This window comes from Haliaeetus leucocephalus, unplaced genomic scaffold (assembly GCF_000737465.1).
Source record: "Haliaeetus leucocephalus isolate CR32 unplaced genomic scaffold, Haliaeetus_leucocephalus-4.0 Scaffold200, whole genome shotgun sequence".
Classification (NCBI taxonomy): Eukaryota; Metazoa; Chordata; class Aves; order Accipitriformes; family Accipitridae; genus Haliaeetus; species Haliaeetus leucocephalus.
Window position 1 is genome coordinate 166,208 of NW_010972636.1, and position 16,423 is coordinate 182,630.

The 16,423-nt window shown below is 41.0% G+C and overlaps 1 protein-coding gene across 4 annotated transcripts in view; it reads left to right on the top strand.

The window, feature by feature from the left end:
• Positions 1 to 8,768: 8,768 nt before the first annotated feature.
• Positions 8,769 to 16,423, top strand: part of BRSK2 (BR serine/threonine kinase 2) — a 325,351-nt gene continuing 317,696 nt past the window's right edge. For all 4 annotated transcript variants that reach the window (XM_010565996.1, XM_010566000.1, XM_010565997.1 and 1 more), the window contains exon 1: positions 8,769 to 9,213. In XM_010565996.1, coding sequence (XP_010564298.1) covers positions 9,120 to 9,213 — 94 coding nt within the window. In that variant the 5' untranslated portion in view covers positions 8,769 to 9,119. The remainder of the gene's footprint in view (positions 9,214 to 16,423) is intronic.

The following is a 16,423-nucleotide window of genomic DNA, read 5'->3' on the forward strand; positions in this document are numbered from 1 at the left end:
AAAAATTTCCCCCCCCCCCCCCCCCCCCCCCCAAAAGAAAAGGCATTAAAACATAGGTTTTAGAGAGTCTGAAATCCCCTCCTACAATTCTTTGCTCTTCAGGGAGCCAGGGAAAGTGCTTCAGCCTTCAGTATTCTGGACTGCCCTGTTCAATACCTCATGTATTTTGGAGCTGGATTTTTCAGTTTTTGATAAATACTAATTGTGCTTTCATGTTAGCAGCATTAGCATAGCTCAATTGTCTAAATACTGTTCTAGTATCTAGTAATATTGTTCTAATATCTAATAAATATTGCATCTAGCATCTGGTGCTCCCACTCTGAATGTGTTTGGGCCTCTGTTACTGAGCAGAAAGGCTCTGAAGAAAATCAGTTACTGAAGAAGGTGTTAGTATTTCAGTGTATGTTTTTTGTTAGTTTTGTTGGGCTTTTTTTTTGAATGAACAAATGATTGGTGTAGTTAGGAAACAGATTTTAAGGGAAATTATGTTGTTTTTCCTTTGTGATACAAAATCAGTATTTTGACCAGTATAAGCAACCACTTGCACCAATTAATAGACCTCGGTATGCAAATCTTCAAAACAGCCTCTCCCTTCTTGCCTGTGCAACTGGTGGTAGAAGAAGCCTGCAGCTGCTTTCCTTTTGATGAGCAATATCCTGTTGACCCCTCAAATTGTTCTTCAGTTCTTCACTTTCTTTCATCAGATGAAACTATTCCTTCCTATTGCTTTATGCTTGATTCTGCTGTCAGGTGTGCTGGCTGTTGCTAGCCTACACCTGCCTTGCAGTCTTCATCCCAACATCCTACGTCAGGAACTACCTCATGTGATCTGTCTTCCTTAAAAGCTTATCTTTTGCACTTGCCACTGCTATGTGTGGCAATTTGATGAATAGATATAGATCTGCTCACTGGTGCATAGTGGCCTCAGGTTCTTGGCTCCTTTGTTCTATTTGCCTACTGCTTAGCTTGGCACTCTTTTTTGTTTTTTTGAGTAATGCCTTTTGTTTTCTGTGAGACTGCTGTGAATACAAAGAGCAAAGTCCCACTTTTTAACCTCATCAATCTCTTTGCTCATCTTTTACCAAATACCTGGGATAGCATATTTTTATGGAGCAGGGGACCCTTTATCATTTTGCCATTGCCATCAGTCACTGGCCTGTCTTTACCTCTAACTCTTCCTTCCAACATTTTGTGGGAACCTAGGGCTGCATGTCCTCTTCTCAAATTCCCAGTGGGTGCTAAACCACTACAAATCTGTGTACTTTACTATTTCCCACTATGTGTCAAATGCCAGGTATGCCTTATCTTCCAAGAGATATGGCATGCCTCCACATGACAATTCCTGAGGGTCATTTCTATAATTCTCCCTGCAGTAGGAATGGCAGAAACCAAGTACTTCTTGTAGTTAAAAGATAAATCATCCAACAGCATAACATATACAATGTTAAATTGTGTGACAAAATGGGCTTTTGGGAGCTCAGAGAGATAGTTCCAGGAGGGAGGTGCCCAGGTAATACCCTGCTGGCCTACTCCCAGGCCCACCACAGGGTCCATCAGCACAAGCCCAGATAAGCACATGGGAACAAGGGCTGGCAGGAACCCAAATCAAGGAGTCTCCAGTCAGCTTTTGGACTAAGGGGCTCACTGCCTAAGGGTGGGACACATTACAGGATGCAAAGGAAAAGCTGTTCTCATTCACACGGGACTAATTATGGGATGTTTATGGGAGGAACCAAAGGTGGAGAAAGGGAGAGGTTTAGGTGACTTGGGCAAGGACAGGAGTGGGAAAATGGAGGGGTAAGCGAATGAAAAGAGCCAGATGCATATACATAACTGGCTTATCAGAATGCCTGTCTGGCTATGCCCAGTGCCTGATCAGTGCAGTCTGTCCTGTGTTCTTATTAAACTCTTTCCTAATTCCTTCCTGGGTGAGGGGTCTCTATTTTGTGTGCATATGCATTTGGGGGTGTGAGTCCAGCAACAGGAGACAGACCACAGGCTGGAGGGCCTGTGTGTCTGTGGTGCAGTGACTGATCTAGTGTGGGTGTGTGCGTTAGCATGTGATCACTAGCAAAGATCAAGCCAAACTCGTTGGTGAGTAGGTGAAGTGACCCGGGAGCAAGGGATTGAGGGGGTCTCTAAGGGCCAGCTCTGGGTGTGAGAGCACAGGGGAGGCAGGGGTGCCAGCCTCAGTGGCTTCTATGTGCAGGTGCCAGCAACTGAGCAGACTGTGATCCAGGGGCCAGCTACTGGGGAGAGTGACTGTGTAAGTCCAGTCGCTGGAGGCATCCACCTTGTGTATATATATATCTATTTTCTCACTAACAGACTTCTATCCTGCTCAGCCAGAGAAGGAAGCAGGATAAGGCCATCAGTGCTGCCTATGTTCACATGAGTGCTCCAAGCGTCTGTCTAGGAACTGTGTGTCCAGCCATGTAGATATGTAGCGCATGTTTAACTCAAACTGTACCTCTCACTCTCCCTGGTAAAAGTTCCCATGTGGTCTAGAAAATTAGTATGTTCCCTTGTTCATCCCAGTCAAAACTTTTTAGGTTACTTTAGATGTCTGCAGAGAAATGCAGGGATATTCTAGGATGTTGACTGAATGTTCCACTGAATCATCTGTGACCAAATCTAGAAAATTTGCTTTATTCAGTGTATTTGACATCATACAACTTCACTGCATATTGTTAGAGTGCCCATAAAACATCCATGACAGCTGCTAATACATGCTTAACAGTCACTTCTTTATGATATAGTCCATCAGCTTGTCATTGGGCTGCATGTGCATTTTGTGGCAGGAGCTGAATGGATGCAATTGCTCTACAATAGAAAAGCACTGCCAGACACTGAGTTTCTGTTTTCACATACCTGTTTTCTATGTGTTAACCACCAAATGCTCTGGTCTCTCAGCTCTACTGTTTCTAGGCTTCCTGAGCAGTCACCTTGCAGCTGGAACTGCTCCGTACAGCTGCAGGATCTCAAGAATGGTGCCTCACTTATCATTTTCCTTACCTTTTGGAGTTCTTGAGCATTGATCAATGGATGTTACTTGTCTCAAGGATTCACTATCTTCTGAGAAGTATGCACATAATCTGAAGAGATAGCTGGCCATCTGTCATGGTGTCAAGTTTTTAAGGAAAAACAAGCTCACAGAAAAAGAAAGCTGTTGAGGACAACGACATACACAGAAACAACATCTGGCTCAGAAAGTCCCTGAGCGGAAAACAATTGGATCCTGAGAGAGTACTGCAGGAAAGAATCACATACACTTGCCCCAGACTACTTCTTCCCTAAGTTTGTGTTTACAGGCACCATTGAAGACACAGTATTACGGTAGATGGACACTTGATCTGACAACCCAAGACAGACGTCCTTTTGGTCTCTTGCACCTCAAAGACAGGTTGGTTACCGCATGATCCATCCTCACCCTGAAGTGTCTAATTGCTTTAAAGTTTGGTTTCCATCAAGACCCAGCCAAAAGCTTCACACATTGAACCTATGAATGTGTCTGTGTAGAGCATTCATATTTTTATGAAATACAAAGCTCAGTGTATGAAAACAACTTCACAGAGAGGTTTTCAGATTGCCTTATTAAGCTGGAAAGAGCTCTTTGTTTCTTAATAGTTTAACAGTTCTGTGAGGCACAGGTAATGACAGCAGCAGCCCTGAGAAAAGGACATTAATATTTCCAAAGGGATAAAGAGTCCACAGTCCAGAGGAAGTAATACTGGGAAAGCAGTTATCTATTTTGTTATTAAACATTTTACAAGCTTTTATTTTAATCCAGCTTGAAACAAAGATGATATGTAGATGATGAGCAAACAGTTCATTCTTCTGGGTGAACCTTAAAAATGAGGTACTAGCATGTACAGAACAACAAGAATCCTAACAATATTGCTAAATAAATAATAGCAACAACAGAAAAATCTCCAAGGTGTATATCTAAATACTATCATGGTATACGTCTGCTGAGTGATGTGGACCAGTTTAGGAGCTGCTAATGTGGGAGTCTTTGTGGAAGCACTGTCCTCCAGTAACCAGTGTTAACTAGTTCAAGTTCTTCAGCACTTGCTGGCTAGTAGAAGTGTCTGAACTCTGAGGGTGTCCTAAGAATCTGAAACACCATCCACTTACTGAAATCCTATCCTTTCTTTTCTTAGGGTCTACCTCGCCTTCTTAGGAAGATGGTAGATATCTAATGCAAAGGGGACAAATTCTCAATTTTAGACTGTTAGCATCTGTTTGGAGATTTGCAGGTTGATATCATTATCCTCAATATAGGTATTATCAGTTTGTCAACAGCATTGATGCCTAAAAGTCCCCTGAATACCTGGTCCAGTTTATTATGGAGCATCTATACAATGAGGTTAATTCCCCAAAATATTTTATTCCCAATACCACTTATCAAAGGGGTGTCATGTGCCCATAGGTATGTGGATGGAACATGTAATTCAGGATGTGATAATGGATCCTGACATTGCAAATGCTGAATATTTTTGTCCTGTTTATCTTTAATATGTCCTTATCATTGGTATTAGCTACTAGGTTATTCTAATTGGAGACAAACTCCCAGTTTATGTGAATTCTTCTTACCATGAGAAGACTATTGGTTCATTGTATGCTAATTACACAAGTTTACTGGTGCCTTTTCTTGGAAGCCTTACACTTCCTTTTTTTATTATTTTTATTAACTCCACAAATACATTCAACTGAACAAGTGAAAAATATTGAATAAAATGTCCTCATGGACCTGTTTTTTCCTCTAGCTTCTTGCATAATTTCATGATGCATCTTGACCCTTAAGATTCTCATGGGAATAAGAAGAAAGGCAATGGCAAGCATCTAAGAAAAATGAACATGGGGACTTTCATTGGGCACAACCTAGGGTCAATGGGAGTGGGTGAAAAATGCCCCCAAAAAAGCAATAATTTTGCTCTGCTTTGTTTCTGAAGTATGATAAAACTGAACAAAAATCTAGATCATTGTATTTTCATTTACTTGTTACTCAAGCAAAATTTTTGCTGGCATCTGTGTTGAGTCCTTCCTGAGTGAAATTTCTAGGATTTAGTCCTTTAATGAGAACAATGAAAGAAAAATAATTAATGGGGAAAGAAGTAAAAGTACTGAAGATGGTGCCAATACACTAACTATACACTTAAATTTACACTGCCTGTTCATTTAAGCAAAAGATGATACAGAATAAGGTCAGGGGAAATCATCCTATATGCATCCCTAAAGATATCCGATATATCCAATGACAGCAGAGCCCTGTTTATTCAAAATACTTTTGGAACATCAAAACATTTGGATAAACAAGGTTTCAAATAATTGAGGGAGTTATTGTATAAGTAATTCACACCAGGGGGACATAACCCAGATTCAAGGGAGTGAGTTTCAGATCAAAGGGGTACAGATAAATGGGATTTTGCTCTATATGAACAAATAAAATAAAAAGAATTTGATTATTCAGGAATCAAGAAATGTCCAAACATTTTTTCAAAAACAGTTTAGGATGAAAGGTCAAAATTGTTGCCATAGGCTGTACAGAAGATTATTCCTATGGAATCAAAATAACAAATAACTAAATGAGACCAAAAAGGTGCTGGGGTTTTTTTTTTTGTGTGTGTGTGTGCATGTGTGTGTTTTTTGTGGTTTTTTTGGTTGTTGTTGTTTTTTTGGTTTGTGGTGTTTTTTTTTTTTTTAAACTCACCAATCTTCCAGTCAGGATCATATGAACTTGACCAAGTTTTTTGATCTTATTCCAGCTGTGACACTGACACATATTTAGTGGTGGAAGGTGGGGATTTGTAACATTTGTGGCTCTCTAACTCATTTTCCCCAATGCCACATAGAAGCAAACTGTAAAATACACAAGTTGGGTCTTAGATGGACAATATTGTCTGATTGCTCATCTTTCTATTAATATCATGACCCAGATATGGTTTATCTACATACAGACATCATCATCTCCTATTAAATGCCCTTTAAATTACAAATCTTGGAATTTAAAAAGATGTTAAGTATAAAAGATCTATGCTTATATTCACCAACTGCATTGTTAATATGGTGGTGTGGATAATTTGCTAATTTAGACAAATAAACAGTCTTTTCCTTTTTCTGAAAGTTAGGCTCACATTCCCATAATTCAGTATTGCCCCTTACTGTCTGTGTAGGGACCTTTTAATATAAGTGCGGATGGCAGAGGAGAAGACAGACTCAAGATTTACAGGTCTCAAGTTACAGGTCTGAGAACCACACTTTTCAATTTCCCCCCCAACACTTGACTTCTGCAGCTAAAAGCCCAGCCAGGAGAGTGCTTCTCCCGCCACGGTGCCTCACCTCGAACAGCCCCATCCTGGCTCGTAAGCCATGCGGGAAGGAGGGCCCCCAAGGGATGGCATGTGCGGAAGGTGCCTTCTGCCTCAAGTTTCAGAGACGTTTTTTCAACCGTGTCGCAAGATGTACCAGATCGTCCTGTTGAATCCGTCCTGACGTTTCTGGGCTTCACAGTTGGGTTTTCGAGCCCTCGGGTCTGTCAGCGCTGCCAGGTCCAAGTCCTGCGCCATACCTGGAGCAGGTTCGCTTCGTACCACAGGCAGGCTGTGCCTCACCCCTCGGCCGTGGGGCAGGTCTCGTAGTACTGCCAGCCGCCCATTTAGCCGTCGGCCCTAACAGCCTGCCTTAGGCCTCTCCACAGGGGGACTCCACGCAGTCCTCCCCCCCGACCCCAGGCCCCCTACGGACCACTTTTGGCGGGAAGAGCGGTGCTGCGCCGCCGCCATGTCGCCGTGGCTGCCAGCAGGGCCCGCTGCCTCCTCTCTCCTCCCCCCCTCCGGTCCACGCGGCTCCGCCGGGGGCTGCAGGGCAGAGGGGAGGGGAGCATGGCGTGGGGAAGGGCCGCCCCCGTTGTTGGCGTCGTTTTCCCCAACTGCTTTTCCTTCCTCCTCAGTGAGGAACTGCGGGCTCAGGTGCGTGAGACGGCGTACCGAGGCTCTGATGGGGGGGGGGAGAGAGCGAGGAGAGTGAGTGTGAGGGGGAGCAAGGATGAAAGAGGAGCAGCTATTGGGCTTGCGGTAAGGCGAGGGAAGAACAATGCTTAATGAAAGAGTTGGGGGAGGGAGCTTGGAGAAATGGCAATTTGGAGTTGAGTTTAGTAGGGGAGGAAAGTAAACATCTGGGGGGGCTGGATGGGGTAGAGGTTGCCGTTGGAAAAACGTAGAGGCAGTCCTCTCAGCAGAGAAGGAGTTTCAATGGGTGGTCACACAGGGTGAGGTCTGGAGGGGGGAGAAGAGGAATGGGCACGGTTTGGGGTGTTTTGGAGTTTGCTGGCAGCTTGCTGCAGCGGCACGGTCTGGAAGTGAGAAAGGATGAACCATAAAGAGCAAAGCAGGGGAAGGCCAAAGCCAGTGTTGGGGTTTTGTTTCCTGAGGAGACAGAAGGATACCTTTGAATTGCTTTAAGCTTTCGATCCACTGGCTTGGTTTCCTCCCACTTCCTCACCTTGTTAACTCCTCTGCAACCTGTTGGGTAGAGTTGTGTCGTCTGTGATACAGGTAAAGAGCCAATTTCTAGTTTTATTCCAATTTACATCAGCAGCTGCTGTCTGTAGATACAGGTATTAAAAAAAGGTAAATTTCCCTCTTTAAAAAAAAAACCACAAACCCAAACCAAGCAAACCTGAAATAGTCTTTTCTCTCAATGAGCAACAGATAATGATAAGGCTGGTTCAAGTTTTGCCCTCTCTTTACTCTCCCTTTCTTTTACAGGCTTGTCAAGGCCTCCCTCTCTGACTGAAAAATCCTTGCTGTGTGTTGTGTCTCAGTTGCAATTTGATAAGAATATCTCGACCAGTTTTCTGTCTGGAGTGGAGCAGAGAAGAGGAGGTAAAAATGGAACTTGCGTGTGGTAATGGTTTCAGCTTGGTAGCCCTGGAGTCTGGCTGAAACTGTTGTGTGGTCCTGAATCCAGAAAGTACATAGGCTTGTGCCTGACTTGAACCATATCTGCAGAGTCTTTTATTTCATCCAACTCCTTAAGCTCTGAAGGTTAAACACAGGCATAAGCACTTAGACAAAAACAGTGAAAGTTTTCTTAGGCTGCTAGTATGGGGCCTGTGGATTTGGGAATCAGTTCCTATTACCATCTCATCCCTGGATTTTCTGCTGCGTTTCTAATTAAGGTAGCGGCCATTCCATTTTTGATCTGTTCATCTAAGGACCTGAAGTCTATTTGCTCCCATCAAATTCAAAAGCAGGTCTGTCACTGAGTTCAGTGGTTACAGGATTGGCCCTGTTTTTTTCCTGTCTTTTTTCTCTTTGCCCCACCCCTGCAAAGGCTCTCTTTAAGGGGTAAAACCCACAGAAGATGGAAGTGCTCCAGAATCCAACAGAATCAATAAATTTCTCAAGCTCATTTTCAGAAGTATTTTTTTCCCCCCCTAATTCCTGCCACAATCTCAGCCTTTCTTTTAATACTCTGGAAGTACAGCTGCATTAGTGGAGTATAATTCAGAAGGGGAAAAAAAAGTGTGTTTGGGACTTAAAATAATATACATGCTAAACTATATTTAATTGTGCCTTATCAATAGACTGATAAACTTAGGTGTTTGCTGTTACCATTGATCATGATGCTCTGTAGCAGGCAGAGGCAGTAAGTGCTGCTGATGGAAAAGAAAAGGTAGTGGAAGGAGGAGGGGAGAAGGAGATAGGAGATGCGGGGATTGGCTGCTTTTAATGTCAGTCTCAGCTGCGGGCCCCAGCTCTTCCGCTGCTCTAGCTCTGGCTCTCCCTTGAACAGCTCCTAGAGAGAACAAGGCGTGCGGAGCTCGGATCACCAGCATCATGCTCCTTGGGCTTGGATCGTAGATCCCCCTCTTTGAACATTAAAATAACTCCTTCGTCCATCAGCGTCCCAGGCAGACCCAGCGAGAAAACGCACACGTGAGAGACAGAGGAAAGAAAGAGGAAGAAGAGAAAAATCCGCAACCGAGTGGACTAAAGCAAAGAAAAAGAGTGCTTTGCTTGCACAGCTGCAAAGTGGGAATTTAAAGAACTGCAGAGGGAGAAATTCCAGCTCATCAGCACATACACATTGCAGAATTACAGATCCAGGTAGAAATGACATCAACAGGGAAAGAAGGCAGCGGAGCTCAACATGCACAATATGTTGGACCCTATCGTTTGGAGAAAACCCTAGGAAAAGGACAGACAGGTTGGTTCTTTTACAGCAGCATAGGCGCTAGGGGGAAGGTGCTCTAGCAGCCAGTGAGGTGTTGGGGATGGGATATTTGAGGGTTCAGGTTTTCCCATTTGCTGTTTTAGTGGAGGTAATATTCATAGGGGATTTTTGCCTTTATTTATTTAGTTTTCATTTTAAATCTTTCTTTTCTTTTTTCCTTTAAAAAAAAAAAAAGGAAAAAAAAAGCCCAGGATGCTTTATGTTCATTACTCCTGCTAATGGGTGTTGTTCTGATGACAGCCAGAGTGCATGCAGAGGAAAAAATAGGTGATCTGCTGGTGGTGAATTTTCACATCAATTTCTTCACTGCCCTACTTAGGAGCATTTTCTTTTTAATCAAATTATATTGAAATGAAAGGTTCACAGCCTGTAGTACCAAGGAGGAGGTGGTGGTGGTAGTGGGGGAGTCACCAGCAGTATTTCATGACATCATGATTGAAAAGGGTGTAGTCCTTAAGGTGCAGTTGGGGGGGTGGAAATATGTACAGTATGTCTGTGGCACTGACTGCTGTGGGTATTTAGCAAATATGGATGGATGGGCTGGTGGTTTTTGTGGGTAGGGTCTGAAATAAAAGAAAAATAGAGGATTGGTAGCAGAATTAATTCTGGTTATGCTGTGTTTTTGTAGGAGGGATTTGGGGGGGAGGGGAGGTTATTTAATTATTTTTCTTAAAGCTTGTTTATGAAACTCGCCCCCAGCAGATTTTCCTGAATGGAACAATGGTAAGAAATATTAAAAGGAGGAAACCAAGTGGAGGGAATTAGCAGAGAGCAGGTGCTTCTGCCCTACATGACATAATTAGATCCCCTAAATGCGTTCAAGATCTGGACTTACTGTTGCTTGCTTGGATAGTATATTCACTTCAAGGGCAGGGGAGCATTAATTGGAAGAAAAACCCTTAAAAAGAAGCCCAAATGTTCTCTTTATTTAATTTTTTTTTTTTTTAGTAACAGGTGCAATAAGCAATGGCATGTGGCAAATTCATTGGGTTGGGAGCCCCCCAAAAGTGGATTGAGACTTGAGATTATAATTTAGGGAAAGGGGAAGATCAGCCATAGGGGGGCTTCTTTGGGCATGTGGGTGTTAAGTGTTGTTCATTATGGTGGGACAATAAAACATGATGCATTGTGGTGTATTTTTTTTTTTTTTTTTATAACCCAGCCGAGCTTTGCCCATCTGTTGTCTAAAGGATTTAATAGGCGTTTCCATCCCCAGCTGCTGCCTCTGCTCTGCCTGCTTCCTCGCTGCCCTGCGTGGCAGCAGCTCTGCAGTCCGCAATTTTCTTGGGGACACAGTCAAAATCCAGATCTTTCTCTGTAAGAAGCAATGCTCTTCTGAGATGATTGATTATAACACCCCCCTCCCCCCCATCTTTCCCCTCCTCTTCACAACCCCATAGCAACCGTTCAGAGACATGGATGAAGATGACATTGTCTTCTAGTGAAAGTGACTTTTATTTATATTTCATTTTTTTTCAAATCTCTTCAGTGTATCAGCTGCTAAAGGTAGCTCTCTGTCACTGTTTTGGTTCACACCTTTATTCTTCGCATAGCTCAATAAGCCCTTACTTCTGCAGCTGTATTCTTGCTAAAATCTGTTCTGATGATGATAATGAAAATACTCTACAAAAAAATTGCAGCGTATTGGTAATGAAACTGCCCTATTTCTGCTGGTAATCCTTTCCTGGATACTTCGGGTGATCAAAGAGCCAGCTGTAGATGACAAATTCATTTTTGTCTTCATCACCATTTCCTTTTTTCTCTGTCTCTCACCTTCTCAGCACCCCTCCCTCCCCTTTAAATAAAATTGTGTCTGAGATTCCTCAAAATACAGTTGCATTAACCTTTTGCTCCATGTCTCATAGCCTGACGTTGTGGTCCTAAAGGGTTATCTGCAGCTTTGGTTATTTTTTTCCTCTTTGCTAATCTTCCTATCTTCCTCCTAAGCGATTAGAGATGTGGGGGTGGAGGGAGAAGAAGAGGATGTATTTAGAGTCTTGCTGCTGTTGGCCTCTGCAGTTATTCAACCAGCTGGACAAGGGTGAAAGTTTCCTTTTGCAGCTTTACCATATAACTGATCTTTATAGATAAGTCTCTGCTGTTTGCACACATGAATGCACATAAAATGCACAATGCATGGTGTCATAGAAGCTGGGGGTGGGGGGAAGAGGAAGAGAAATCTTAAAAGTAGCTGATGTCAGTCTATGTCTTCCTTGCTATACCCACCCTTGATTAATGGAATAATGCACTGAGGTGAAATCTAACTCGGTATTAAACATACACAGCTAAATATGGAAATATGCCTTCTGGTCTTCTCGCATTTTCTGTGCTAATCGCATTTGGGAGCATGCAGAATGGCATGAACAGTGTGTGGTACGTAGCTAGTCCTCATCCTGCTTGTTTTGGAGGGTAAGCAGGCAACCTGCAGCATTTTAGGGAGAGGACAACAAGCGCAGTATGAGGGCCTGATTGACCATAGTGTGTTGTCATGGTGTGTAACTTTGAATTTGGGTTGCAGTGGCATACAGCTGAAGAAAGTAGGGGTTGTAATCATTCCCTTAGAGCTTGACTTTAAAGCTTGGAAGATTAGGAGGTAATGGCTTGGAATATTTTTTGTTTTTTCCAGGGAGATGGGGAAGAGTGAGAAATAAAATCTGGCAAAATGTAATAATGAATAGAAAGAAAGTGTAAGTTGTGTTGCAAAGTCCTGTCCATTTTCCAGTGATCTTCATATCCATCATTTTTTATTTGAATAAAAAATTCTTGACTCTATAAAGTTATTTCAGATAGGCAGGTCTAGCTTTGCTCCCAGATACATTAATATTATACAAATGTATTAATCACTCTTACCTGCTTTTACTGAGCTCAAAAGAAAGGAGTTTTGGGAAAGAGCATGGGTTCATAGTTCAGGGCAGACTTAGAAAGGCTGCCATGGAGGGAGAGCTTAATGTTAAGTAGAACTCTCACTGTCTTTTCCTCTGTGAAGTTCTCACTGACTGCCACCTTAATAGCTGAAAAGAAGTGTTTACCAACAGCAGCCTGCTGGTCCCTGCAAAGAGGTCCAGTTGTTGTGTGTGGGACATTAGTGGAACCTGGTGACATCTGGCTGTGGGTGGGCAAAACTGACATGGAGAAGCCTTCAGTTCAAATTGGTGGGTAACAACTGTTGTTGAAAGTGTTGACTAGAATTCAAAATCGGGTATGGAAAATTTGTCCTGAGTGGCCTTCTGTGCTGGTGCGTCAAGCTTGCTGAGGGTGACTGATGCCACAAAGAGAGGATTAGGGCCTCTTAGTCAGAGAAGCTGGAAAAGGGCTACATGGGGCAGTGCTGAAAAATGTCTGTGCTTAGCTCTTTGCTGGTAATGGGAATGATAGAGGAATGAAGGAAAATTATTTTTAATAATTTAGCATACAAATTTAATGTATAATTTGAGTACTGTAGTAAGATGGTTTGCTGCTGTAATAGGTTGAATTCAGAGCACCTCTTCACTGCAGCTGGAGGAATAGCTCATGGAATCTGTGTTGGAATGATTTTGCAGGAATACAAGCAGCAGCATAATCTTAATTATTGTACTCAAAAAAATTATTTTACAGAATTGTCAGTGTAAAAAATCATTACTATATATATATGGGTGTGTGGGGAAAGGTTGGTTTATCCAAGTTTCATTGATACATTGTTCTACAGTTAATTATAGGAGGTTTTCCTTGTAATTAACACTAATGAATAAAGGATGTGTGTCATGTTACAGTAACACACGTGGAAACAGTGTGCCTTGAGAAACCCCAGTCACACCTGATCATGAAGCACTGTTTTAGTTTTAGATCAAACCGAGGCTTTTCTCCGTTTGCCACTAATTCTGTGTGAAATCAGCTTCTTGCATATTCTTTGCTTTATGTTTTTTTCTTTTTAATTCCACAAATATCTTTGTTCGTGTGTTTCTTTTGGCCTCATTAACCCTTATTTCACCCTTGAAATTCTTAAGAGTAATTCAGATTGACTGTAGTGAGTATTTATTAATGAGTACAAAGATGAGGAGCTGAAGTATTTCTTGTGCAGGGCTTCAGTGTTTTGGAGGGTTTTCTTGTGTTTTCATTTGACAGTCACTGTATAGGCTTCAGCACCATTGTTTGCTATGGCACCAATTCAATGTCTAGTTGAAATTTCCAAAATGCTGCTTTGTCTACAAGCAATAAGACATCGTCTCTAAGTGGGAGTTACCCATTTACTTTGAGATAAATTTGATGAAAAATTTAATGTTGCTGATCCATTTTGTCTTGTTCCTTTCATTCTGTTTTAAGCCCAGTTCTGCAGACATTCAATACAAAGAATCCTGCTTGAAACTCACACACTTCAACCTTTGCAAAAAGTGTAGGGGGTCCCTTTTCTGCATTGTGTACCATACAACTTACAGCTATTTTGATGTACAGCATGTTAGTTACGTATGAGCCATCAGTGAGGTGTTCAGCAGTATGATGTTGGGTTATGTAAGAACAGAAATCATTAAATTTGGGTCTTGGTGTATTTAATAGCCTTTTATTCAGTGAGAGCTTAAACAGGATGTTTCTTTACAGCCTTAACCACCTGTTTCCATGACATCAGCAGAAACTGAAATTTGTTAATTTTTTAATTTTCCTCTGTCAAATTTGGTTGAAATTGCAAGCTTCAGATCTATTTGAGGAGTGTTTGGTAGACAATGTGATCTCAGAAGCCTGGTTTCCTTTGGTAAGGAGGCTAAACAAAATATATCTTTTTTCATTCATACTGCTATTTTTTCTAAATATCTAAAGAATCTAAAGAGTACAGCTTTATTCCGTTTAGCTGTTTAGGTGAATATATCATTGTAGTTCCCCCCATGGCCTTTTTAAACAAACAAACAACAAACCAGTATATATTCTGTTAATGTTTTCATATATATATTTTACTTCCCTTAAAAAGTTTCTTTCAAAACAGTGAATCCATACCCTTTGTCATGATAGTCTGTGAAGACTTAAACAGTTTATTAGTAATCATAGAAATAAACTACTGCAAGCAATACTGTGGGCAACAGAGTTCTTAAGAATGAAATTTTACCAAGGAAGGTTATGTCATAGGGACTGAGACTTAATGGATTTTTAAGTACTGGATATGAGTTTTGAGAGATTTGGGCTTTCTTAACTTTACATACCTTTGATCCGATTGTTCAGAAGTACTGTTTGCCTGCATTACTGACTGAAGTAAACTAGTATTACCATGCTGCGTGTCTGAACTGCAAAGTTCAGATATCCGTTTTATGACTTTCACTTTTTTCTTTTTTTTTTTAAAGCAAAATCCTGTTTGCCAACTGCAGTGAAAATGATTTTTAGCTTCCATCCTTCTGCAAACTTTGTAAAGGCATGCCTTTAGTCTTCTACCCCAATATCAGTAGCAAAATTATTATGAACTTGTTCAAACAGGAGCAGGCTCTGAATGATTGTTTTTCTTTGTAAAGCACAATAAGCTTTCTCACCCAAGATTTGTTAAAATTCGGGTACTGTCAAATGGGTAGGACTATATGACTATATATACCTACGTTTCAGACATCAGCAGGAGCTACGGAAGCAGTGATTTCACAAATAGAGTTCTTGCACTGCTCAAGCACTCTTACACTTTCCATCACTGCTGTAATGTCATTTTGTGCTGCTACAGTGGGAAGGACTGCATTAGAATGATGAGAGAGGTTGGAGAAATGAAAAAAGCTTCTCAATAGAATTTACCTCTTGAGAGGAATTCTTTCTGATCTCTGGAATACCTGTGATTCCATGAAAAGAGCAAATGTAGCATTTTAAGTGGGTTCTTACAATTCCTTTTGTAAATTGAGTGGAACAACCAGTGTATGTTTTGGATTCTCCAACATACAATATTTTTCAGTATACTATAAATTTACTCCATACATTATATTTTGGGAAGTCTTTAATATTGTATACTTCAGAGAGTTAAACAGTAATTGCAATGGTGATAATAAATGTCAATGTCCACCTCAAAATTAGTAGGTAGGTAATATAGAACAAATGTAGGTGGTCAAAGAATTCCAGCTTTCAGAAGAAATTTGAAAGGAAAAGAGAAATTTGGAAGTAATGCCCTCTGAAGTAAGAGACATTGCATGAGGAATGTATTATGCACATAGGAGAACAGTCAAAATAAGAAGAGGTGGAAGCCTGGATATAGATTTCCATGAAGGTAGAGTAAAGGCAGAGACATAAATGAATGCTCAAGGAGTGTTCCTCTTCAAATGCTGAGATACTGTAAATTGCCCTGTGAAGTCAGTCAGTGTTTTAAGTTGAGTTGACTTCGGTAGAAAGATCATCAAGCCCATGATAAATAGGTAAGGGTGGAATTTTTTTGTTTGTCATGGATTGTTCTATTAAGAAATATCCCAAAGATATCTTCTGGTTTTGTTTTAAACAAACCCAAGATGTTTAGCAATCCTAGTCAATAATGCCGTTCGTTCTGCTTATGGAATATGAGGAGATTGTTCCATTTTCAGTTCATGCATAAACAGTACTGTTTTACTACAAGACATCCAGGCTGATCTGTAGAGTAACATGAATAATTTGTTGTAAATAGTGTTCTAATGAACTTGAACTGTCTTCATCTGCAGTGTCTGTAAGTGCAGAGTGATTTTCTTTAAGCCCTTATTTGTTTCAGATTTTCTGGCAAACAACTATTTTTATCTCCTTTCCCCAACTGTTTTTACCTCACTTATGAATTGGTTGCACTTAAACAATATTCAAAGATCTGAACTGTACTCTTGAATGTAGTCTGTTGGATGTGTTGCATAAGAGTATTACGTTCTATTTGTATAGTTGTGTGAGCGCTTCCAACATAAATGTTTGCAAGTGCAAACTGAAAATTTAGTTTTCCTGGGCAGTTTGGGTATGATTCGCATAAGCACCCTTGCCTGGAAGATGAGAGGTTTTCCAGAAAGGTTTTTTTTAAAAGGCACACAAACGTGACCAAACTAAACTTACTTAATTTCAAATGCCTACTTTTAGAGCATATTAATAGTGTTCATCCAGTTCCATTTGACTTATTCTACATTTACTTTTGAATAGGGGTATAACATTTTTATTAATTCCTTTAAATCTGTTTACAGACTAGAAACATTACTGATAAAATTGTGGTTAAAGCCATGGAAAAAAATCTACCCAGAAGATTTTTTTCATT